General features: G+C 44.6%; 1 protein-coding gene across 4 annotated transcripts in view; it reads left to right on the top strand.

The window, feature by feature from the left end:
• The window catches only part of KALRN (kalirin RhoGEF kinase), a 1,195,491-nt gene that overhangs the window by 652,166 nt on the left and 517,891 nt on the right, over positions 1-25,434 (top strand). For all 4 annotated transcript variants that reach the window (XM_029605245.1, XM_029605240.1, XM_029605241.1 and 1 more), the window contains 2 exons: positions 20,096-20,265; positions 23,115-23,289. In XM_029605245.1, coding sequence (XP_029461105.1) covers positions 20,096-20,265; positions 23,115-23,289 — 345 coding nt within the window. The remainder of the gene's footprint in view (positions 1-20,095; positions 20,266-23,114; positions 23,290-25,434) is intronic.

Raw genomic sequence — 25,434 nt, forward strand, 5'->3', positions numbered from 1 at the left:
CCCCGTTAGGCCATATTTGCCTTGTAAAGTGGGGAATGATATGAAACTGTCCCCGTCCCATAGAAACCACGAGCCATTTTAAAAACGAAATTAAGCAAAAAAACCCAACATAAAACGAAAATGAAGCAAAAAAACAAAACAAAACCCTTACACACCCCTACTCCGCAGTATTCTCTAAAACCAGATATTCTTTTAGATCCATTTACCTGAATATTATACTCTAAAGGAGAGGCGGGACAGGGGGTTATGATAGAGACATTCAGATACCTGAGAGGTAGAAAGTTATGCAAAAGAAGCAAAGCTTTTTCAGTGTCCAGGAAGTTCTAGAACAAAGGGCCATGATATGAGCCTCCAAGGGGGAGGAGACTCAGGAGTAATAACAGAAAATATTTCTTCACGGAAAGGGTGGTGGATGCATAGAGAGGCCTTCCAGTAGAGATGGTATTCCTACCACACCTTTATTTCCTCTCTTAGAAGAGCGTAAGGATTATGAAGCAATACTGCTTATTCCTGGTCTTCTTGAGATTATAGATACCTTTTCTCATTCACTCTTAGATTCGCCTCTCTTCTGAATAAATTACTGTTGGACTCCATTTTCCTCATTCTGTTTTGTAAAGAGGATCCATTCACTGCTCCCAGCTCGATGTCATCACCGTACTAGCACAGATTTGAAGCTTGTGAGCAGTATCGTCAATCCCTTCTGGAAATCCTTTATAGATGGGGGTCTCATATTCCTCAGATAAACTGGTGCAGGTAAGAGTACAAAGTTCCATTCAAATGTTCAAAGAATTTTATTGTAAATCCAAACAGTTATAGTTCATTCAATTCGGCAACTCCATTCAGAGTAAAGTGAGGTCATTTGAAGTCCCCCGACACGGTCCCGTGTTTCGCGGTAGCTGCATCGGGAGGGACCAAGGCATATTATAATCTACAATAGAATAACTTCTATGAGGAATGGAACATGAGAGGCCGCAAAACAGTGTATGCTAATAATAATCACATACCTTTGTAGACAACCTCAGGAGCGCAAGCGCCCTTTAACACTGACAGCCATTTAAAGGTCCAAAAAGGCGCGAAAGACAAACTCTCGCGAGATGCTGAAGCAGACAGAACCACACATGCAATTAATGACAGATTAATAAAACAGATGCCATTCTATCTCTTTATTGAGACCATTGGGGGAAACCGTATCTAAAGTAAAAATCCAGCGTTGCTCTCTACGACCGAGTATACCAGAGAAGTCTCCCCCCCGCGAGGGGCGTGAGACCACCTCCAGAACTAGGAAGGCGAGGGCAGCAATGGGGTGGTCAGCCTGGAGCCAATGTGACACTAAAGGCTCATCGATTCTGGAGGATCTAATGTTAGAGCAGTGCTCAATGATGCGTGTTTTGATCATCCGGGAAGTTTTGCCCACATATAACAGTGGGCACGGGCATCTCACCACATAAATAACTCTTCTAGTAGTACAATCTGATTGAGAAGATAATTTAAACGCTCGTCCAGTCCTCGGATGTACAAACTCTGTCAGGGATTCCGTATACCGGCACGTGGTGCAATGACCACAGGGGGAATGCTGGCCACTTGCATGTGCTTGCAGGGCAGTGGATGGACCTGCCGTGTGTACAAGCCGATCCCGTAGGTTGGTCCCTCTTTTAAAAGTAAAACGGAGGGGCCCATGCATGAACTCGGTGAGGGAAAGCGCTGACCAGTGCCTTTTGATCATGTTAGCTATAGTCCTCCCTACAACAGAGAAAGGAAGGATACAGTTATAAGCCATTTCCTCAGTAGCTGTGGAGGGGGAAAACAGCCATTCCCGATGAGTGTACAGTGCCCTCTTGAATGCTTTTTTGATAACCCTCGATGGGTAACCCCTCTCAGAAAAACGGATGGATAAACTCTGCGCTTGTACAAGAAATTCAGCACGGTTAGAGCAAAGGCGGCGGAGTCTTAGAAATTGCCCCGTGGGAATATTATCTCTAAGTGCCCTCGGGTGACAACTGTTGTATGACAGCAGAGTGTTCCGATCCGTTTTTTTACGAAATAAAGAGGTCTCAAAATGGTCCTCTACCCACGTGATGGAAACATCCAAGAAGGAAACATGTGTAGGATGAATATTAAAATTAAACTGAATATGGGGGTTGATAGAGTTTACCCAGTCAAGAAATACATAAAACTGTATATCCGAACCTGTCCATATTATAAAGACGTCGTCTATATAGCGTAGCCATATATGGATGAATTGAGACCACTCAGAAGGATAAATATGAGAAGTTTCATAGTCATCCATATATAGGCACGCAAGGCTGGGTGCCATCGTCGCCCCCATAGCAGTCCCCTTGCTTTGTTGGTAAATTTCATCCTGGAATTGAAAAAAATTTTTTGTCAATGCTATTTCCGCGAGTTGAGTCAAAAAAGCAGTAGTAACCCGATGTGGTAAAGGACGAGCGTTCAAAGCTTTCTCAATCACTTAAGAGCTTCATATTTATCCTTCTGAGTGGTCTCAATTCATCCATATATGGCCCCCTCCGTTTAAATTATCTTCTCAATCAGATTGTACTACTAGAGGAGTTATTTATGTGGTGAGATGCCCGTGCCCACTGTTATATGTGGGCAAAACTTCCCGGATGATCAAAACACGCATCATTGAGCACTGCTCTAACATTAGATCCTCCAGAATCGATGAGCCTTTAGTGTCACATTGGCTCCAGGCTGACCACCCCATTGCTGCCCTCTCCTTCCTAGTTCTGGAGGTGGTCTCACGCCCCTCGCGGGGGGGAGACTTCTCTGGTATACTCGGTCGTAGAGAGCAACGCTGGATTTTTACTTTAGATACGGTTTCCCCCAATGGTCTCAATAAAGAGATAGAATGGCATCTGTTTTATTAATCTGTCATTAATTGCATGTGTGGTTCTGTCTGCTTCAGCATCTCGCGAGAGTTTGTCTTTCGCGCCTTTTTGGACCTTTAAATGGCTGTCAGTGTTAAAGGGCGCTTGCGCTCCTGAGGTTGTCTACAAAGGTATGTGATTATTATTAGCATACACTGTTTTGCGGCCTCTCATGTTCCATTCCTCATAGAAGTTATTCTATTGTAGATTATAATATGCCTTGGTCCCTCCCGATGCAGCTACCGCGAAACACGGGACCGTGTCGGGGGACTTCAAATGACCTCACTTTACTCTGAATGGAGTTGCCGAATTGAATGAACTATAACTGTTTGGATTTACAATAAAATTCTTTGAACATTTGAATGGAACTTTGTACTCTTACCTGCACCAGTTTATCTGAGTACTTGCTTATGTGCAAGGTTTGCTTCTGTGGATTATCGGTCTCATATTCCTCCCAGAAGCCAGCAGGGCCATGCTGAGGCCCTAAGCTATGTCAGTGCAACCCCTGTGCTCTCGGTTCTCCTCTGTGAGTCATGAGGTACACACTCAATATCAGGGCTAAGTCTCTGTTACCACCTTCTCTTTCTTTTAATCCCCAGTTGGAGAGTCTGGGGGTGGGTGGGGGGAAAGGATAAACCTCCTAGGCCCTAAGCGTTATGTGTCTGTCTCTTTAATGCATGCCAATAAATAAACTGTGCACAAAGCTGGAGGTCCAACACAACTTCTTCTGATGAAATGATTCAAAGACCCTTCTTCCTTGAGGGCTATTATTCTAGCCTCTCCCTCTTAAAGATGCCCACATCACTGCTTTGTACCATTCTGGTTCAGCCCATCTATATGAGACAATCTCCTTAGATATGTACTAACATAAGCCAGTGTACCATAAACAATAGATCTGATTTGTACATTCTCGGGCCAAACCAAGGTCCAGCTGCAATTGTGAATAATTTTACTGATTTCCACCTTGTTACTATTACTACTATTATTACTAAAACCACTACAATTACTACAAAATGCCTCAGCCAGACTTTTAGTAGGGACAAGGAAATTTGACCACATCACCCCCCTCTCTGATAGCACTGCACTGGCTTCCTGTACAATCCAGAATTCACTGTAAAGTATTATCTCTAACTTTTAATATCATCATCGTCAACCCATGTCTAATAGGAGTGACTCTTCAACCTTACATCCCACAGAGAGCCCTAAGATCGCAAAACAAAGGACTTCTAAAGCTGCCTACAATACGGAGCACACACCTAACACAAATAAGAGACAGATTGTTTTCCATAGCAGACCCCAGACTATGGAACTCTCTTCCAGAGTCTCTACGCCAGATAACAGAAAGAAAGAGTTTCAAACGAGAACTGAAAACATGGCTCTTTATAAATGCATACGAACTAACGTAAAACTCCAATATGCTAATAACATAGCTGTCAGAACATTAGACTATGCTAACAGACCGAGTAATAATTATTGAGCGATGTATTCTGAATATAAATGAAAGATAATGTAATGGAAATCTTAGGTTATAATTCTACTTCAAAGCACCCCAATTAATGTGGATGCATCGACCCAGAATACGCATTTATGGTTGAGATGCACTAGATTATGTATAAAATAGACCTAGAAAATATATTTGCTAGAAATATACATGCTGTTATATCAACCTAGAATATGAGCATTGAAACAGAATGGGAATGTTGACCCAGCAACCATAAGCCGATATTGTAAACCGTTGTGATCTGATTTTGGGACGAGGGTATATAAAATGACCAAATAAATAAATAAAAGGCAGAATATCAAATGTCTATAAATAAAAAAATAAACGTGAAATATGGCGGCACTTGATAAAATCTCTTTTTCAGATAATGTCCATACAGCAATTTAAGATAGTAAACCTGTGATTCTGTGATGCCTTGGACAAATCCCTCAGGGTCCTGTCTCCATCCTTGTTAGATGTGAATCCTCCCCGAGTAAAACTATGAGACACGGAGTCCTTTTCCCAATTTAGTTCCCCAAATCAAACGCCTGGGATCCAAATGTTCGGCCTTCAGTTCCACAGCTTTTCCTCTCCTTTTTTGTGAAGGAGATAGGCGGGCACCTCCTTAACTCTCCTCTGAATACCAGATAGGCATCTTGTGTGGATGACCACCTGGTGGATGACTCCTCTTCCTCTCTCCTTGACTGCCTTTCCCTTGGGTCCTGGGTATGGAATGGCTATCTTTTCACCTTCATCTCCCACTTGTTTGCCAGATTGGCAAACAAATCCTCTAAGCTAAAGAACTCCAAATTGACCAAAGAAATTTCTCTTCCTAGTGGGCAGAAAGGGTGTCTATAAACTTCCTCCCTGACAAAAATCAACTTAGGAAGTAAACTACTTATAGATCTTCAGAGGAATAGCCGGATTAGTCTGGTGTAGCAAAAATGACAGGAGTCGGGTGGCACCCTACAGACAAACCATTTTATTAAGGTATGACCTTTTGAGGACAGAGTCCATGGAAGCTCATGCGTCGATAAGTTGGTTCGTCTATAAGGTGCCACCCGACTCCTGTCATTTTTACTTAAAAATCTCTTTGCGTTAACTTACCATCTGCTGGCTGTGAGCTGAAAATTACTCTCTTTTAATTTCTGAGACTCTTCAGCTAGGACTTTGGTCCTTTTCTCTAAAAATTAAGAGAAATCCAAACTAAATATCCACAGAGACTCTAGGGATTGCTTGCTTTTATGCAAGCAGGAACAAACCAGTACTGCAGCCTGAACGGGGACTGCTGTGGCCGAGGTGGTCCACTCCTTCACTCATCACTGCCCTGACCTAACTACTAGGTCATACATCAGGTGTAGGAGGCCCCGTGGCATTACCAACAATATTTAAAACTTGCAATGTCGTCATTGTTTATATTTAAAGGCCCCAAACTATAGTTTAGGTAGATTGTGCCTAGATCCGACCCTGACAAGGGAGCCTGGCATTTCTTCATTATTCCATGCTTCGAAGAGATTTTTTTTTTGGTCTCTCAGCTCCTTCCTACTCAACTATGCTCAGCCCACACTCTCCCTCCACATCTTCCTGTGAAGGAGCATGCATAAATCTGCACAGGACCGGGCCGCACCTTAGCACAGAGCATTCTGGGTACAGGTAGCTCCCAAAGCAGATTATAATGCAGGCTCAGAGGGAGCAGAGGAAAGCCCGGGGAACTCCAGAAGAAGACAGTAACTGTGAGTAGTGAGGGCAGGCAGCCCCTGGAAAGTAAGAATTGTTCAACGGGTTATGTTGGTGAATGCTGAAGATTTCAAGCAATTGTAAAGAAAAAGACTGAGAAAAGCCTTGACTGCTCATGGGTGGTGCCACATTCCCCTAGAGTAGTGGTTCTGAGCTCAGGACACAAGCAGCCGGTTGGGTTGTCAGGATATCCAGGTATAAATATAAATATTTTAACTAAATAAATAAATAAATGAGGTAGAATTGCACGCATATTTATTGTCAATATTCTGAAAACCCAGCAGTCTGGGTGTGCCCTGAGGGCTGGGTTGAGAACCCACTGTGCTAGAGCAAACTCAGAAAGCTGCCTTGGGGCCTAACATAGAGGGGTTCCCCATTCTTTGGGAAATGCCATATGGCCCAGAGGATTCATACCTAAAGCACAACATGTAATATTAATTCTGCAGTGTTGCTGGCGAGTAAGGGTTAATGTGTTTTCTTTGTGAGTGTGGTATATCCTTTGCTTGTGCTCTGCCATTTCACCAAGAGATCTCTTTATTAGTTTTCACTTCTTCACTATAAAGAAGAGTCATTAAAGGAAATAAATATATTAAAAAAAGGAATGCAATTATCTGTTACGTTACAGCCAAAAAAAAATGAGCTTGATAGTTAGCATGATGGATGGAGAATCTTCTTCCATTTCTAATGGTGCAACAGAGACACTTCTAACAATCAAAGAGTCAGGATGATTTAAGGGGCTAAACTGAGCGGTGATAAATCTCAGATGTCTGTTTATTACTGTCAGCAATCTAGAACCTGAAGCTTTCTGTTTGCGTCATATTAGGATTTAAAGAGAATAATATCTCTTCTGTTTAGGGAATGAATGTGTGTGCTGTGCTGCCGAGCTGTATGCTGAACAGTGGACTTGGATATACAGGCAGCTCTGGGGTGTTCCTGGACCGTGCTTCATTTAAGCAGTTACCGGGATCCTTATTGACTAAGGATTGTTGGAGTGGGGTAGGCATGAAATGAAAAAAATAGGTCGCTGAGTAGGGAAGCTGTTAGCATGTCTGTTGTAAGACAATCCTGCGATCTAAAGATGACTTGTTCTACTAATGGTGTAAGATTTGACCATGGAAGGTCTTTCACGTGAGGCACCAGACAGCCGTACGGAAAGCAATAGATAATTAGCATGCAGACTTCATGTAATACATTAGTAGCTGCTGTGTTTTACCAAGGGAATAGTACTTAGGATGAAGGCTAGACGTGCGTCTTTTCACTTGGGGAAGAATGCATTCAGGAGAATCCATCCTTGAATCCTATTTTTATAAGATCTTTGAGTAGACACACTTTTTCATGATGTCACGTTGGGTTACATCTTTCAAGGAAAAGGAAAGTAATAGATTTTGCATTTAAAGAAAAAGCAATTTTTGCTAAAGAGAAAAGTAGATATTTTAGATGCATCTGAAAGATTATAAATATTGAAACGGGAACGATGATTGTACACCTTTTCAGCAAGAGGTTTGCTTGATTAATAAAAGCACCATGCTGGTGATATGAAGGTCCTCTTTGATACATTTAAAATAATGCTGCTGTTAAGTGAAGAAATTTAAATATATGGTAAATGCTTTTTTGAAGAGTGATTTTATATAGTGTAACATAGTAAATGACCATAGATAAAGACCAGCAAGGTGTTTAGGGTTGTAACTGCCACTCCATGCAGGTTACCCCTACACCTCCTGTTTAGAGTTGTAACTATTATTACCGCTCCTTGAAAATTGCCTCCATGCATTCTGTTCAGGATTTTAACCGCCACTCCATGCAGAAAGGTTCCACTAAAAATTACTACAGGTTGCCCTATTTCCTCATTTGCATCCTCTAGCCATAGAGATCCTCTGCTTCTCCATTTGAATTCCATTACCATTCTTGTCTTCACTACTACCTCTTTCTAGAAGGGCATTCCAGGCATCCACCACCTTTTCCGTGAAAAAAGTATTTCCTTACAATGATTCTGAATCTCCCCCCTTGGAAGCCCATATTAGGAGCTCTATTTCCACAGCTTCATGTCCTTCGGGGAAGGTTTGATTCTTGTGCATTATTAAGAAACTGAAAGGTTTGTATCATATGTCCCCTGTTTCTCCTCTCCTCGAGTATATATATATATAACGCCCCCTTGACCGCTTACCTCGTGGGGTGTTCCTGGGCCCAGGACTGACCTGGCGGGAGCCCCCCCTTAGGGCAAACTCTGTTGGTCCACACGTTCTTGGCGCCTGGTGCCCCCACCTAGGGAAGAAGGTGTTAGTGGGTGGGATTTCCCTCCCTTCACCCCAGGAAAACAAATGGGACTGTGAGCGAGGCTGGCAGTATTTACATATATATACACAGGTTTATTAGACTATACAAGCATATACATTTCTATAGGACTATGCACATGGCTAATAGGATGTCAAGCAGCACACTTATCTACTCATGGTTAGTAGTCTCAGGCCACACAATTATATACATTTCTACAAGGTAGCAAGAACATTTAATATTTGGCAATTTGGAGTTGTTGGCCCCCACAATATACCAACATATAGAATAGAAGGGATCTTGTGCATTAATCAAGTATTATTAATATCCTCCCTTTTTTATCCCAAGTCTCACTCATGTGAAAAGATACAATTGGGCTGGTAGGCAGTGTTGGCCTGGGGGAGTCCATTGTAACTAAACCGCTGCCATCTTCTTAGTGCTGCTTTGCTCCACTGAAAAGTCCGTACCAATGCTAGGGTCCATGCCCTCCTGGGGAACCCAACAGTGCCTCTGGACCTGCCACTGGGATACTCTTCCTCCTGGGGGATTGCTTGATCTGCCGCTGAGGTCCACATCCTCCTGGGGGACTGCTCAATCTGCTGCTGGGATCCACACCCTCCTGGGGGACCGCTTGATCTGCCACTGGGATCGCTTTGCTCAAGGGGGACCCAGGGTCACCTCCCTTGGTAGGAAGGTTTTCTCTTGGCTTGCATTTACAGGTCTACTAGACCCATAGCTTGTTTAGCATTCAGTGATTCAGGCCCTCCGCAGTCTCAGCTTTCAGTAATTTTAGCTCTGCTAAGCTCATGGCCATTCATTCGCTGTTACCCAGCCTGGTTGGGTCACCTTCTCTCAGCCAAAGGACCCAGGCAGGTCCATGGAAAGAGAATATGTGCACACCCTTCCAACCTGCCTGGCTTTTTTTCTGTTGTCTGAGAACTAGGTACCCAAGGGTCTGACTCCCCTTGTTAGTCAAGGTGAGAATATTTTGCTTTCTAGGTATGTTTTTCAGTACATTTTTCTCACAAATTCCTCTCTCATTCAGAATTCTCCAGTGTAGGACTTTTCCAGTCATAGTGCTGTAATTTAGGATTTTGTTATCCTTTGATTTAAAGTGATATTTCACTGCAAGCTATTAACAGTAGTCCAAGACATGCAAATCTCCTACTAGAGTCTCTGACTCTCATCTATTCAATGGTTATTTAAGCACCTTCACAGTAAGGGGTCTAGCAACCTTTTCAATCTCATTCCAAGTTTCCTGGGCTGCAGCTCATGTTACATAGCAGGATTTCATATATTTAGGTCCTCAAGTCTCATCCCATATCTCTTTTGATGCAAACCCCACACCATTTTGGTTGCTTTTCTCTAGACTGCTTCCAACTTATCTCTATCCTTTTTGAGATATACCACATTATCTCAAGGGAGGCCTCACCAATGACTTGTACAGGGGAATTATTACCTCATATTTCTTGCAGGTTATGCCTCTCTCTATGCAACCTAACATGCCTCTGGCCCTAGTCATCACCTTGTTACATTGCTTCAGTATTTTCAGATCATTAGATATTGTTACCCCAAGGTCTCTTTCCGGCCGGTGAACATCAGTCTCGACAGCTCCTTTGGATTTCTGTACCTTAAATGCATGTCTCTGCACTTTGCATTGAATCCCAGTTGCCCAACCTTTAACCACTTCTCAGGCTTTCTTAGATCACTTCTCATTCTCTCAACTTCTTCAGGAGTGTCCAGTATAGTGTCATCCACAAAAAAGATAAACTTTTCCTTTTAACCCCTCCACAATATCACTTACAAAGATATTAAACAGACTGGTCCCAGGCACTCAATTTGTTCTCTTCATATACTACTACCCTCTGTATTCTGTCAGTCAACCAGTTTCTGCTGTGGGTGTGGATCCTTGAACTGAGGTGAAGTTGATGCAACCCTCAGGGAGGAGCCATGCAGGTCCTGGCTGTGGCAGAGGCTCAACTGGAGTTTCACCTTATACCAGCCCTCGTTCCCCTAGGTTGAGCCCTTGGGTGCTGAGGCTGGTAGGACTTAGGGTTGGCCTCTGCTGGTGAGGCAAAGATCTGTCAAGAAGGTAGAGTTGCAGGCCAGGATCTAGCACAGGAGGAATACAAGCAAAGTCATAGTCAGGCAGTGGTCAGGGCAGGTGGCAAGCAAGGGAGGTCCGGTTTAGGCAGTGGACAGTGGCAGACTGTGTTCAATCAGAGTCAATGTCCAAGCAGTGGTCAGTAGCGGGTAGAGTTCAAGCAGAGTCAGAGTCGGAGTCAAAGTCAAATCAGAGATCCATCCGAGGGAACACCGAGGGATGGAGAGAAGGCAGAGAGTCGAGGAGCAGCACAGACAGGAGCAGAAGACACTGAAGGCAAAGGCTGAAGACTGACCACGAAGAAGACAAGTCAAGAACTCAGGGAAAATGGACCAGACTGCTCACACAGGAACCAGTAGCAGGAACATGAATTAGGAACTCAGGAACACAAACAGGAACCTGGGAGCCAGAAACAGGAGCGCAGGAACATGCTGAGGCAAAGCACTACTCCAAGGAAGCTGACCTATTGCCGAGGCACAGAAGTCAAGTCTTGGTGGCCTTTAGTAGGCTCTAGCTGACTGATGTCATCAATAGGGGGCCACAGGGTCTCTGAAGCGGTCCCTTTAAATTCCGGTCTGAGATGTGCACGTCTAAGGTCTGCACCACGCAGGAGTTGTCAGCAGCGTCAGCCGTGAAGAAGGCAGAGACAGAGTCCAGTGGCCCCGGACCAGGTGCGGCCCTGACATCAGGCAAAGGCAGCAAAGGTCTGGGCAGAAGATGAGTGCAGCAGTTCACAGGGTTAACCTGCAAACCTCCAAACACAATAATTTCTAATTCATTAAACGATCGAATTAGCTATTCCCTATCATCCAGTAACGCGCGCCACGACTATCGCTTTTTTACCCTGCCGTTTAACCTGCTAACTTACCGCCTACCCTTACCCCTGCGTTAGAGGCAGGGGTAAAGGTAGGCGGCAAACTTTCCCCCAGCCCCCGCTCACCTCTTTTAATTCATGAGCTTCCTATGCAGGACTATATCAAAAGGTTTACAGAAACCCAAGTAGATCACATCAAGTGCCTATCCTTGATTTAATTCTCTAGTCACCCAATCAAAGAAATAAACCAGATTCGTTTGAATCATTACTCTGGTAAAACCATGTTGCCTTGGCTCCTGCAACCCATCAGCCTGTAGATAATAAACTATCCTTTCTTTCGGTAGAGTCCTCCCTGATTTTTCCACCACCGAAATAAGGCTAACCGGCCTGTAGTTTCCGGGCTCCTCTCTGCTACCAATTTTGTAAAATGGGACCCCCAACTACCTTTCTTCAATTTTACAGCATAACACCCGTCTCCAAGGATCTATAGAACAGGTCCATCAGGAGAGGCTTTAGTTTACATAATAAACACAACCTAAAACAGGACAACTTGACGACTGAGCTAACGAGCGGCCGGAGAGAGAGCGTCGCATGTGAAATGATTTAGATGCCTGGCCTGTAAGGCTATCAGAATCAATGTACGTTCAGGTCGCCACAGATGGTGACACAGTCACTGGTGGAAATCTAGCAAGATAAAGAATCTAAGGGGATAATGTTCAGAAGGAGTTACATGCTTAAATGAACTACTGTTGTAGCAATAAGACCCCGTTTTACTCGAGTAAATGCTTTTTAAAATCAGGCCCTAAGTTTATCTGCTTTTTTTCCTCATCTTGTCTCCAATGCCACCTTTGGCCTTCCTCCTTTCTCTGACGTATATGAAAAAAATGTTTTGTCACCCATTCTGATTTCTTTCCTCGTCTCTTTCAGCTTCACCAAATATTCTTCCCTGTATTCTTCCTTTGCACATCTTTTGTACATTTTGAATACTGATCTTTTTGCCTTTTTTTTTTAATAAATGTCTTGATTAAATTTTAACAGAATAAAAAGACAAGTTATACAATGGCAGATCGTAATAGCCAATAAGAACCCTAGCTTCCCACCCCCACTGTAATAAACCCCACCCGCCTTCCCATACACCCAGGAGCCACAGAAATTAACACAAAAGCAGCATTTGTGAGAGCGTAGAACAACAATCATTCACAGGCCTATACAGTAAAGCGCGGCCACGGTTACCCTGCTTCTAACCCGCTTTCTACTCACAATTTGGCCGCGTAAGTCCAACCCGCGATTCACTATCCCTTTTAACCCATCCTTACCGCTTCTTTAAATCAACGGGTAACCCTTTCCGCCCGCAGCATGTATATGAGATGTAAACGATCGGATTAGCTATTCCCTCCCATACAGTAACGTATGCCCTGATTATCGCCTTTTTAACCTGCAGTTTTGCCGCGTGTTTAACCTGCTAATTTACCGCCTACCCTTTCCCCTGCGTTAGTGTGGAGCGTCAGGTCAGAGAGACGAAATTTCACGGGCAAACGACCCCCTCACCCCCCGGCACAAGACCTTTAGAGGAGCCAGGATCGGGCAAACTTTCCCCCAGCCCCCGCTCACCTGCCCTGGTCGCGTCCATGGGTGCCGATCTCCCGTGCGGGCGCGCTGGCAGCTCCGGAGCAGGAAGGAAGGACCTATTGTTTCCAAGCATAACCTCTAAACCTCCATAACTAAACTCTTGCCTGCCCAACCTAAACTCCAACGCACCGGGAAAGCCACACTTCAGGATCGGGCAAACTTTCCCCCAGCCCCCGCTCACCTGCCCTGGCCGCGTCCATGGATGCCGGTCTCTGGAGCTGCCCCAGTCCTCTCTCCCCTCCTCCCGGGGGCAGCCGGTGGCGAGAGCAAGAGCGGCTTCAGCAGCCCGGGGCGGATCGGGCGCTCCCCATGCGAAGCGCGGCTTCCAGCAGCCCTCGCCGGTGATGGTGAATGAGCGCATGAGCGCACGCCGTGACCTGAGCGCCCAGCTGGACGTCCGAGGTCATGGCGTGCGTGACCTTGGACGTCCAGCCGGGCGCTCATTCACCATCGCTGGCGAGGGCTGCTGGAAGCTGCGCTTCGCATGGGGAGTGCCCGATCCGCCCCGGGCTGCTGAAGCCGCTCTCGCTCTTGCCGCCGGCTGCCCCCGGGAGGAGGGGAGAGAGGATTTGGGCTGCTCCGGAGACCGGCATCCATGGACGCGGCCAGGGCAGGTGAGCGGGGGCTGGGGGAAAGTTTGCCCGATCCTGAAGCGTGGCTTTCCCGGTGCGTTGGATTTTAGGTTGGGCAGGCAAGAGTTTAGGCCGGCTGATACTTCTCTGATCCTTTTCTTTTGCTTTAAGTTGGGATCCACTTCCTGGTACCTGTCATTTCAAATGTCATTTGAAATGACAGGTACCAGCGCACCCAGGAAACTGTATAGGCGCTGTATAGCGCTCTATACAGTAAAATGGATTGCGCTTCATGGACACTTCTTGGACCCGGCTTGCATTTGCATGCTATTTAAATACTGTATCGAGCAGTATGTGATCCGAACTGTGAGCGTGGCAAACGAGCGGGCGCCCGGCACTGCCACACTTTTTCTACCGCGTCCTTACTGTATCAGCCTGTCAATTAGCAGTTGATATGGAGGTATCGATTGGACAAGCATGTTTGTATCTTCCCTGCCACGCAGTTGGGAGTTGTTTAATAAATGGATCCCAAATCTCAGGAAAGGCCAGTTACCTACTCCTCTTCGTTAATGTCCATGTCCAATAATCTAAATGCAGAAGATCCAACATTTCCGCAAACCGAAAGTTGGTGCATCACTCTGAATCCATTTACTTAATTTTTTTCAGCCCCATCTTTGGAGATCCATATTGGTTTGCTTTTCCTCTTTTCTTTACTTTTTAACTGATTTGTTGCCATTATTTTAGTTCTTTTTAGTTTGGTCCACTGTTGTTCCAAGTCCCCTGTGTTCTTCCAGCTTCTCCTCAAGTCAGTATTTTGAAACCCAGGACTATGAGCTTCATGTGACCTGCCTCAACCATTAACATCAAACCATTCTGTCTGAACAGTTGTTTGCAAATAGCCAGTTGCTAGAAAAGGTTTATTGAGGTGGATGGTTTGCCAGATACTAAGACTTCATTTTATAAGTATTTTATGTGATATAAGGTGAAAATAGATGCCGAAATTCACTGACTACAAAGAATGTCATTTAATGTAGTGTGGCACAATAACAGCCCATCATGGCCGGATACCGCTTCAGTAAGTTACCGTACCTAATTTTAGTTAATTACTTTAGGCTATGAAATTAGATTTCATTATGCTTAAGTCAAGTGTAATAATTGAGAAAATTATTACTTTCATGTCTTTTAATTTAATCAGGCTTAGCTTTCAGACTGTCATAAGAAGAGTGGCAACTTGAAGGTCAAGTTTTAAATTTAACAAGGTTCCTGTTCATCACAGAAAGAGCAAACGTCAAGATGAATAAACCCAAAAATGCAGCAAAACTGGCAATCATGCCCAGCTCTCAGTATTTGTTTCTTTCCTCACATACCCACCATCTTGCATACACTGTAGAGCAAGAGACTGAGCAGCTATTCCTGGTTCAGCGACAACGGTGCAGCTTCCTTCAGTGCCTCTATTGATGCTGCGCTCCAGCCACCCAGAGTCATTTTACCACATGGCCCTATATCGTGCAGAATAGGTTGACCCAGTCCTGAGGTTAGCTCCCTGCTTTCACGGACCTCTAGTCCTGTTTTTCTTAAGAAAATTAAAATTACAAATCCATGCATGCAGTGTAGTCAAGCCAGAATTGGATCAGAATAAAAAAGACCCAGTTGTTATCCCATCTGAAGTGCTCTACTCGGCTCAGGATTTTTTCCCTGGGTTCTACATCTATGAGCAGTTTCAGTCTAGACTGAAGTCCACCGAGCTCCCATTCAGCGGCGCCCACTAGTAAATTCATTACTTTTCATGGGGCTGCATGCAGGTTGCCCATAGATTCCCACAAAACTCTGCATCTTTTTAGCACTCTTCGCCAAGGTTATCCTTGACCTGCCAGTAGGGAGTTTGCTAGGTAAGCTGGTTAGTAAAAGATGTACTAGAAAAGTGCAATCTTTATTTTGTTTACATAGGGAGGTCATTTTTCAGGAGATCTAACCTGGTAACTAAAAAGGTATCTGACTTGATTCCGGGAATGAAAATTGCAATTGAATCTAGTAGCTGGGCCTAAATGGGTCATTCCAAAGGGTTAGGGGGGGAGACATACATCTGACAATTTGATTTTCAAGTGTACGTGTGAATTTTCCCACCTGTAATAGTCCCCGCAGATAAAGCAGGTACAGAGTCAGCAGGTACTTTTGTATCCACATATCGTGTGGTTAATTTTCAAAGGAAAACTTCCTGAGCAAATGAAAATTTTACCCTAAAGTTGTATGTCACTAGCCTACATGGGTATAGGGCGACTGTTAAACTTGGTGGTACACCAGAAAATTTGCTACTGCCATGTGGGTCATAGACTTTTTCAGAAACCCTTGCTGTAGTTACACAATGTTAGGTTCCATATTAGGAGCTACCAACCAGGAAAAAGATCTAGGCATCATGGTGGATAATACTTTAAAATCGTCGGCTCAGTGTGCTACGGCAGTCAAAAAAGCAAATAGAATGTTAAGAATTATTAGGAAGGGAATGGTTAACAGAACGGAAAATGTCATAATGCCTCTGTATCGCTCCATGGTGAGACCGCACCTTGAATACTGTGTACAATTCTGGTCGCTGCATCTCAAAAAAGATATAGTTGCGATGGAGAAGGTACAGAGAAGGGCGACCAAAATGATAAAGGGATGGAACAGCTCCCCTATGAGGAAAGGCTGAAGAGGTTGGGGCTGTTCAGCTTGGAGAAGAGACGGCTGAGGGGGGATATGATAGAGGTCTTTAAGATAATGAGAGGTCTTGAACGAGTAGATGTGACTCGGTTATTTACACTTTCGAATAATAGAAAGACTAGGAGGCATTCCATGAAGTTAGCAAGTAGCACATTTAAGACTAATCGGAGAAAATTATTTTTCACTCAACGTACAATAAAGCTCTGGAATTTGTTGCCAGTGGATGTGGTTAGTGCAGTTAGTGTAGCTGGGTTCAAAAAAGGTTTGGATAAGTTCTTGGAGAAGTCCATTAATGGCTATTAATCAAGTTTACTTAGGGAATAGCCACTGCTATTAATTGCATCTGTAGCATAGGATCTTCTTAGTGTTTGGATAATTGCCAGGTTCTTGTGGCCTGGATTGGCCTCTGTTGGAAACAGGATGCTGGGCTTGATGGACCCTTGGTCTGACCCAGCATGGCAATTTCTTATGTTCAGTTCTCTGCCTCCCCCTCCTCCCATTGCTCTCACAATACAACAGCAAGCCCACCCAGAACACTTCCCTCCTCCCTTACCACAATAACAAGGCTAGTTGGATATTAATTTCTCCCCATCCCCAAGACACAATGACAATTTCATCTGGACCCCATGGAAATCAATCAGTTTCTTAGACTAAATACACAGTATGCCAATGTAGATTACAAATAACCATTGTGGCTATCCTGAAACATTGAATCTTTCTGAAAATCTCAAAAATAGATTTGAGAGCTACTGATCTAGTGGGGTGGGTAATAAATGTCTTCAAATAAATAAGTAAATAAATAAACAAACAAATAAATACCTTTGCCACTTGAACAGAAGAGACAAAAAAATTTTGGAAAAGAGTGCTTTATTTCTCTGTGGTCCAGGTTGTGGGGTAAAAATAAAAATAGCATTATGCTCATTCCACCTTTTTTATTAGATGGTGTCATACAATGTCCAAAGACTCAGAGTTGCTGCAGCTATTGTAAAGACATATTAGAACTGTCAAACTCCATGTGATTTCACATGAATGAAATGTGCCATGAAATAAACATTTGTATTCTTATTATTATGCTAATAGCCTTTGCTGGCAGCTTTTCTGCTGCTCTGGATTTTTTTGACAAGGCAAATTGTTACTTAAAAAAAAAGAGATCTTGATGAAAGATGACTGACTTTGCAAATGCCTATCTAGAAAGATTTCACTTGTTTCCAATTGAGTCAGTTTCGGTCTACCTACCTTGCTACTTACTAGATTCTCCAGTCTGCAATATAGAATAATGACATCATTCATATCATATATTTACCTTTAAATCATTCATTATTCTGTGTATATTTTCCATTTTCCTGTTGGAGCAGATGGTGTTTCCTTTGAAGGAGGATCAAAGTATCAGGACATTGAAGACTATTTTATTCAGTTCACTGGCTTCTTTTTTTTTTTTGGTTGAGAACCAAATTCTTGGTTGATTTTAAACATTTAAATATAATATAATATTTAAAGCCGGTAACTTATCCAAAGTCCATAAGGGCTGTATTCCTCTGTTTATAAAAAAAAAAAAAATTAATAACTCTAATGTTTAGTGCTCCCACCAAGACTTCTGGTATCATTTCCTTGTTTATAGTGGTCTCTCACTGGAAGTAAAACTCTTTTATCTCTGAGTAACCAAACACAGACATCCTTCAAATATTCAATAAGTGGTTGTCATTAAATACTTGAACAAGCTGAAGTGTGCTTGGTCAGATGAGGCAGCTGGAAGTACCTTGGAGAAATGCATTGCATCTGAAACGGAGCGGCTGAAAGCTATTCTTGGGCACGGTGTAGCAGAGAGGAAAGGGAAGCACTGCCTAGTAGGATACTTCTAATAGATAAGAGAAATGGCGGAAGATTCAAAGAGATGCGAGGAGTGGTAGGGTCCCAGAGCAAGTAGCCATCAGGAAATGAAAGATGAGGCTTTGCGATAAGACTTCTTTTGTTTTTGAGTGGATTAAATGTTGTCCTGTTCCTTCTGGAGGTATCCTACCTTTGGATGCATCTTTGTTGATCCACGTGGCTTGAAAGGAAGTAAGTTTGGGCTTAAATTCAGCAGCCGTCTGAGGAACCTATGGGATTAGGAGAAGGGAATGGCCCGAGCGGTGCAGTTTTCTAACAGGCTCTGTAGAAGGGTGGGGGGGGGACAGTAGTGCAGGGCTGGTCCTACCATTAGACAAACTAGGGAGTCACTTAGAGGGCCAGAATTTGGGAGGTGGCAAAGATGCTGCATCAGAGTCCCACCAGTGGAAACAAGAGTGAGCCAGGTTGGGGGCTCCTGGCCCCACCAGTCATAAAAGTGAGGCAGTGCTTGTGGTATGGAGGAAGGGGACCGAGGATTTAAGGCTGAGAAGGAGAAAATGAGGCTGGGGGCATTGAGGCCAAAGAGGGTTTGCTGGAGATGGCATTGAGGGGGATGACAGAGACTTGGAGCGGGACATGATTGGATAGGGGGGATGAAATGGAGAGGGAAGCAATGACTGAGAATTGAAACAGGGAGAGTATGGATAGGGGGCAGAGAGGGAGTAGGTAATGCTGGTTTGCTGGGCAACGAGTGGGGGAAGAGAGGAAGATGCTGGGCACTATGGTTAGGGGGCAAAGAAAGGAGGGGATGCTGTTACTGGTAGAGGGTGAGGGGAGAGGAGAGGAGAGGAGGGATGCTGAGCAGGGGGTGAGAGGGGGATGCTGCCACTGGTAGGAAGGAGCTCTGTGCCAAAGCTGCTGAAGGGATAGGTAAGTCAGGAGGGCTGCAAGGCTGAAAGTTCACCTAGGGTGCTCAATACCCTCGCACCAGCCCTGGGGATGTGAGGGGCATTAAAGCCGTGCATCCAAAGACTTGGCAGGAAAAAGGGAGAGCAGGTGGCCACCCCCTCCCCACTCCGAGAAAGTAGAATAAGGAATAAGATTTAGGTTAGGGTCTTAGAATGGGATCTTGCCAGCAAAAAGAGGGGCTACCACGAAAAAGGGGGTTACTCATGCCCTGGGAGCACTGGGTGGGAGGTCAGGGGCTTAGATCTAGGAAGCGGATCAGTAAGACTTGGGGCTCAGCAGTGGCATGGCCAGAACTGATTTTTTTAGGTTAACATGGCTGGGCAGTAGGCATACAGCTCTAGGCCCTACTAGGGGGCACTCCATGACGTTAGCAAGTACCTCCCCTGAGTTCATAGCTCCCCCCCCCCCCGTCGTGCCACCTCCAGCCCCACCCCCAGTCGCAGCCTCGCGTCTTTTGAAAGTTAAGTTAAAATTATTGCAATTTGGAAATATCCTACAAAATTCTTATGATGCTTTGAATTTTTGGATACATTTTGGTAAATTACACTGATGAATTGGACTATCTCACTAATGCATAAAAAAATGCTCATATATGACCTATGATTATACTGGTTGGCGTATCACCTTCTATGCTACTTAGCATTATAAAATATGCCTATGTATGAGGTCAGTCAATGAGAGTGAAAAATTCTGTTTCACCTTTGGTACCTATATTTTCTGAATTATCTGTGTGGCGGAACAGTTGCCTTTGTGGTTGATTATATATATATTTACACAGAACATCTGTTCAATGTCCCCAGGTTTTCTTTCTACAGAACCAAATCTTGTTAGAAGAACTTTAAGTAGAAGATTTTAATCAAATCTTTGGTATTTTTTCAGAAGAAGGACCCGCTGCGTTCTTATGCAGGTGCGCGCTGCCGTTCAGAACGGGCACTCAACTTATCTTTTCTGTAGGGGAGACCCTGCTGTTGAATGGCGCGTCCAGCATTCAGCTGTCAAAATCGGTTTTTCTAACTCCGCACGCCGGGCGAACCTTCCAAGAATGTTGTTGCAGGGGAGCCGAGGGTTGAATCTTTACGTGTTTCTGGATTGCTTTCTCCTCGTTCCCAGCTATGGACGTGGATGGAGGACCTGCAGAAGGAGCTCCTGGAAGACGTCTGCGCTGACTCCGTGGATGTGGTCCAGGAGCTGATCAAGCAGTTCCAGCAGCAGCAAACCGCCACCCTGGACGCCACGCTGAACGTCATCAAAGAGGGCGAGGATCTCATCCAGCAGCTCAGGTGAGTCTCAGCGGGAAGGCCGGGAGGAGGAGAAGCCCTGCCTAAGCAGTAGGTGGAGTTAGCTGAAAACACGTTTACTGCTGAGAACTGAAGGTTTCCCGTTTTACCAACATCGTTTCAGTTTTGGAGCAATTGTAAGGAAATTCTTTCTTTCTTTTTTTTGTTTTGTTTTTTTTCAATCTAAGCGTGTCAAAAGTCAGCCCTTTGTGTGTTGGGCATCCAGGATGTCACGTTGTTCCACGGGCGGAACAGTAGACGTGTCCCCAGCATTGCCACTTGATCCCCCTGTGACCTAAGACAAGTTACATCTACTGCCCTGTGGCTTAAACCTGCCTAATTGTTAACGGGTGACAGTAAAAGAAGTATTATTACACTTTCTCCTTTGTACACCTCTGAAGGTGTCCGAGAATGTCCATTGCCACCCATTCCAGAGGCGGCGTACGAGTGACTGTAATGGGCATTGCTGTCAAGTTTGGGTGAAAAGGATCGAATCAACTGTCTCGCTCTTTTTATTAGTTTGGCAGTTATCTAGCTAGGAACGGGCTCCTTGCCGTTTGCTTGGGAGTCGGCTCTGTTAACGAAAGTTATTGAACAGGAGATAACGGGTCTAGAGGTAACACATGGCTACTGTATTTGCACAACCCAGGCCTGTTTCCTTGTCCGCCATTTTTTTTTTTTTCAGTTTGGCACAGTTCGGAGTGGATTTCCCTTGTCCCCTGTACTGGTCTCCTGCTGGAAATGTACATTGTGAGATCCCATTTCAAAATCCACCTGGCCAGCTAAGGAGTTAGCTGGCCAGATCAGAAGCTGTAAGCATTGCCCTATGCTGAGCAGCTAAAGGCAGCTGCCCAGTTTTTTAAAAAATGGGTGTTTTGGCAGAGGCAGAGTGAAAATTTGCACATACATCAAATCTTAAAATACAAGCGCATATTGGCCATCAGCAGATAAAAGCAGTAAAATACCTGGATACTTTTGTATCTGCATAGCTTTGAAAATGTTCTACAAATTATGCAAGTATCTTAATTTATTTTATAGTTGCTTAAATGCTTTTCTAGTTTAAAAAAAAAAAAATCAAAGCGGTGAACAATATAACCACATGCCTGGTTAATTAAAAATAAAGTGGAAATTAAAATCATAAAACAAGTCAAGCATTATAAAACGAATAACAATGTAATGTATAACTATTAGTGTTTTGTGTTTACATGCTTGTAACGCAGAGCTGACAAACAGTAATCCCCGGCATGCGGCACCCTTCAAAATGAACTGGCATGGCTAGAATAAAATTCAAATTAAAGAAAACAATATGAGAGAAAGGAATACCCTGCTAAGCATTGTTTTCGGAAGTCAAGTACCTGCATCTCTTGCTTCTCAAACCTGCCAGTGGAGGGTTTCAGGACAGCCAGAGTCTGGGTCTTCAGTGCACGCACATTTATTGCAGGCAGTATGGGGGTCACCAGGACTGCTCTGGGAAGCCCTGCACCAGGTAGCCGAAGGGTAGATTTCCAAAGCGATCCCCCCATCTAACAAGGGGGGGCAAGTGCCTAGCTTGGCCCCTTTGAAATCTGCCACCACGTAGCAGCTAAATATAACCACTGAATTTCACCAGGCAGCTGGACCCAGTGGCTCAAATTCTGGGTGATCCCCATGGACTCAGTTAGGTTGGGGAAGGACATAGCCAGGTCTCCCCATGTTTGGTGGATAGGTAAACCTAGTCTACTAGGTTGCTGCCCAAACTTCACCTAAATCTAATCAGTCAGCCCATAGCCAGCTGGATTTAAGCATGATGAAGGTTGTCCCCGCCGTGACTCTGGTTTTGGCCCGCCTTGTTGACCAGTGTCTATAGATTCATTCTCTTAGTCTGAAGAACATCTCTGCTGTTTCTAAGAAAGCCCAGGTGCATCCAGCAGTGTCCATGCCCACCCAGAACGATGTAAATTTAAAAAAAGTTACGAGTAAATTGTTTTAGGAATACTATGTGTGCTTACTTGGGGAAATTTAACGTTACTACTAAGGCACAAAAACAGTGAAAAACAGAGGACAGCTTGTTGAGATGCATGCATCAGCATAACTAATGCAGTAGCAGCATACATTAACCTAAACGAACGTAAATGCATGTGGCGTTCCCTGACCTCAGCCATCACTGTATTTTATGGTCCACATAAGGGACCGCCTGACCTAACAGTTCCAAGCACGATGCAGACGCGATTTGTACGCTTGGAACATAATTTGTTCATTTCCCCCAAATTCTCTTCCGAGCTTTAGTGAAAGTGCAGTGATGTGTGAAAGTGAACCTGAAGCCTGCGATGACAGACGTGCGGGGGCCTATCCTCGCTAGATAATTCTGCCTTCTCTGCGAGTATGCGTGCACTGATTTCATCTATAAGGATGTTAGGGCACGTCAGGGCAGCTCTAGGCTCGATACGTTCGAAGTGAGCTTACTGGAGAGAGAGAGAGAGAATGGGGGGGGGGAGGAGGGGGTCATCCAGCGGAGAATCCAAGGGGGACCGCTGGGAGGCTTCTCCAGAGAGCGGCTTGGATTTTACGCACAGTTCCTCCCTCCTTCCTCCCATTCCCCTGTTAGTGTATAAAGATGAAAATGTCCACGAGCGTAAGGGAGGGGGATGCACGCATTGTTTTGCGCGGAGTTGAAGAAATGTAAAAAAAAAAAATCTCAGCAGGAACCCTCTCTGCGCCCGCACGAAAGCTCTTCCCTTCGCCTTCGCCTCTCGGCTGTGAATAGGGCGGAGGAGCGTTTTGGGCCCTCTGTTAACCGGTCCTTACGTTAAAAGCCGTCTCCTTTCTTTCTGCCCCGGGGGCCCTGTATTTTATTTTATTTTTTTTTGCCACAGGGACTCTGCGGTCTCCAGCAACAAGACCCCGCACAGCAGCTCCATCAGCCACATCGAGTCCGTCCTGCAGCAGCTCGACGAGGCCCAGGTGCAGATGGAGGAGCTCTTCCACGAGAGGAAGATCAAGCTGGACATTTTCCTTCAGCTGCGGATTTTCGAGCAGTACACCATCGAGGTAAGGCGCGGCGCTCTTGAGCGGGGAGCCGCCGCGGGCTCTTGCGAGGGTAGATCCCCCCCCTTCCCCGACCCTCCAGAGATGCTTCAGACGATTGGGGATTTTTTTTTTTGCCCCGGTTCTTTCTGCCGGTGAGAGACGCGCCGTAAAGGAGTGCGGGCACTTGAATGCCGGCCGACGTCTAGTCGCTAACAAGTGCGTCATTGTGAACTAGAGTTGCGCTGAGAGCCATCCGGGCTGCGCTGGTACCTGGTTTAGATGAAGGTCCTTTTTATCTGAAGGACCGGAGAATCGATCCATTCCCCAGCTCTGCCACTTCCAGGACCCACAGTACTTATCTGACAGCCCATGGGTGGCTGTGTTCACCTCTATCCCGTTATCTCACATAGATTGTTATGAGTGTAAACCACAGGTTTTTTTTTTCTTTCTTTCTTTTTTTTTTTTAATTGACCTTCCTCAAGCATTCTCAAAGCCTTTTTGCCATTGATTATTGCCTAATACACAAACAAAAGCTGCCAGGTAACCTGTGGATACTGTGCCGAAACAAAGCATGGGAAATAAGTGAAAGTGCATTAGCCACAATGTATTTTAATGTATTATTCCATATGCATAAAGCACTCTTGCAAGAGGAAGGGACATCCAATGTACAGTATGAAAATGTGCAATATATAGCCGGCTGGTCACAGCATAAAGTAGGTAGGCTACATGGTTGCTAGTGCACCACATTGTGGAATTATAGATGGTCCTAGATGATGATGAACGACAGGCTGTTCGAATCTCTGCCCCTTCGAGTTTACGGACTTAGAATAATAATATCTTAAAATGAGGATTCTGCTAATACTGGAAAGTCTATTCTTCAACATAACACTGTAAGTCAGAAGTATTTTTGAATGTGTATAGATGCTTAAGAACATAAGTCTTGCCATACTGGGTCAGACCAAAGGTCCATCGAGCCCAGTATCTATCCTGTTTCCAACAGTGGCCAAGCCAGGCTACAAGTCCCTGGCAGGATCCCAAGGGGTAGACAGATTCCAAGCTGATTATCCCAGGGATAAGCTGTGGATTTCTGCAACTCCACCTTAATAATGGTTTATGGACTTTTTCTCCAGGAACTTGTGCAAACCTTTTTTAAACACAGCTACACTAACAGCTTTTACCACATCCTCTGGCAATGAATTCCAGAGCTTAATTATGCATTGAGTAAAAAAATATTTTCTGTTATTAGTTTTAAATATATAACTTGGTAACTTTATTGTGTGTCCCCTGGTCTTTCTACTTTTCATTCCACTCCACTCATTATTTTATAGACCTCTATTATATCTCCCCTCAACCGTCTCTTCTCCATGCTGAAGAGTGCTAACCTCTTTAGTCTCCCTTCATAGGGGAATTGCTCCAACCCCTTTATCATTTTGGCCCTTCTCTGTACGTTTTCTAATTCTGCTTGACTAGTTTAATTTGGATAGCCTGAAGGGCTGGCCTGATGGATCAGTGGTAGCACTGCACACACGTCTATGTGGAAGGTTCTCAGCTTAATTCCCGAGGTGGTATTTACAGCATCCATGGTCCTTGCTTAAGGGTAACACCTAGTGGCCAGATTCAGGGCTCATTTGCATGCATGGAAAAATAGCACTGAAAAAAAAATGCAGTAGTGCACACGAAAATGTGCACCTTAGCACATAATCCTGTAGGTATGGTGGAGGCCGGAGAGAGAAAATAACCAGGTAGCTGTAAATGAAGGCTGGTGGCAATAGGTCAGGGTTCTTGTTCCAGCTGAGCTGGAGGTACAAAGGAGTAAGAGGAAACCGCCAAGACAAAAAAAACAAAAAACCAGAGTCCTTTAAATTGGACAATTTGAGCAACAGTCGTCTTGCTACTAATAACTTAAAAGAAATAGGCAAGCACTGTTAATTAGGATGGGACTCTGGGGTCAGGCCGCACCTGCCACCATCTGCCGCTTGCAAGTGGCCAGAAGTATAAAGTATGAGAAAAATGGGAACACCCACTGGTTCTTGTTCACAAGGGCCTGGTGCATGAGCTGTAACACTAGACATGTAATCTTGCACCAGCTAGAGAGAGATATCTGCGCGTGAGAGTTGTAGCTTCTGTCTGAGAGCAAAGATTTTTTTAAAAAGTTGCAGCTTGCCT

The sequence above is a fragment of the Rhinatrema bivittatum genome, chromosome 6, assembly GCF_901001135.1.
Source record: "Rhinatrema bivittatum chromosome 6, aRhiBiv1.1, whole genome shotgun sequence".
NCBI lineage: Eukaryota > Metazoa > Chordata > Amphibia > Gymnophiona > Rhinatrematidae > Rhinatrema > Rhinatrema bivittatum.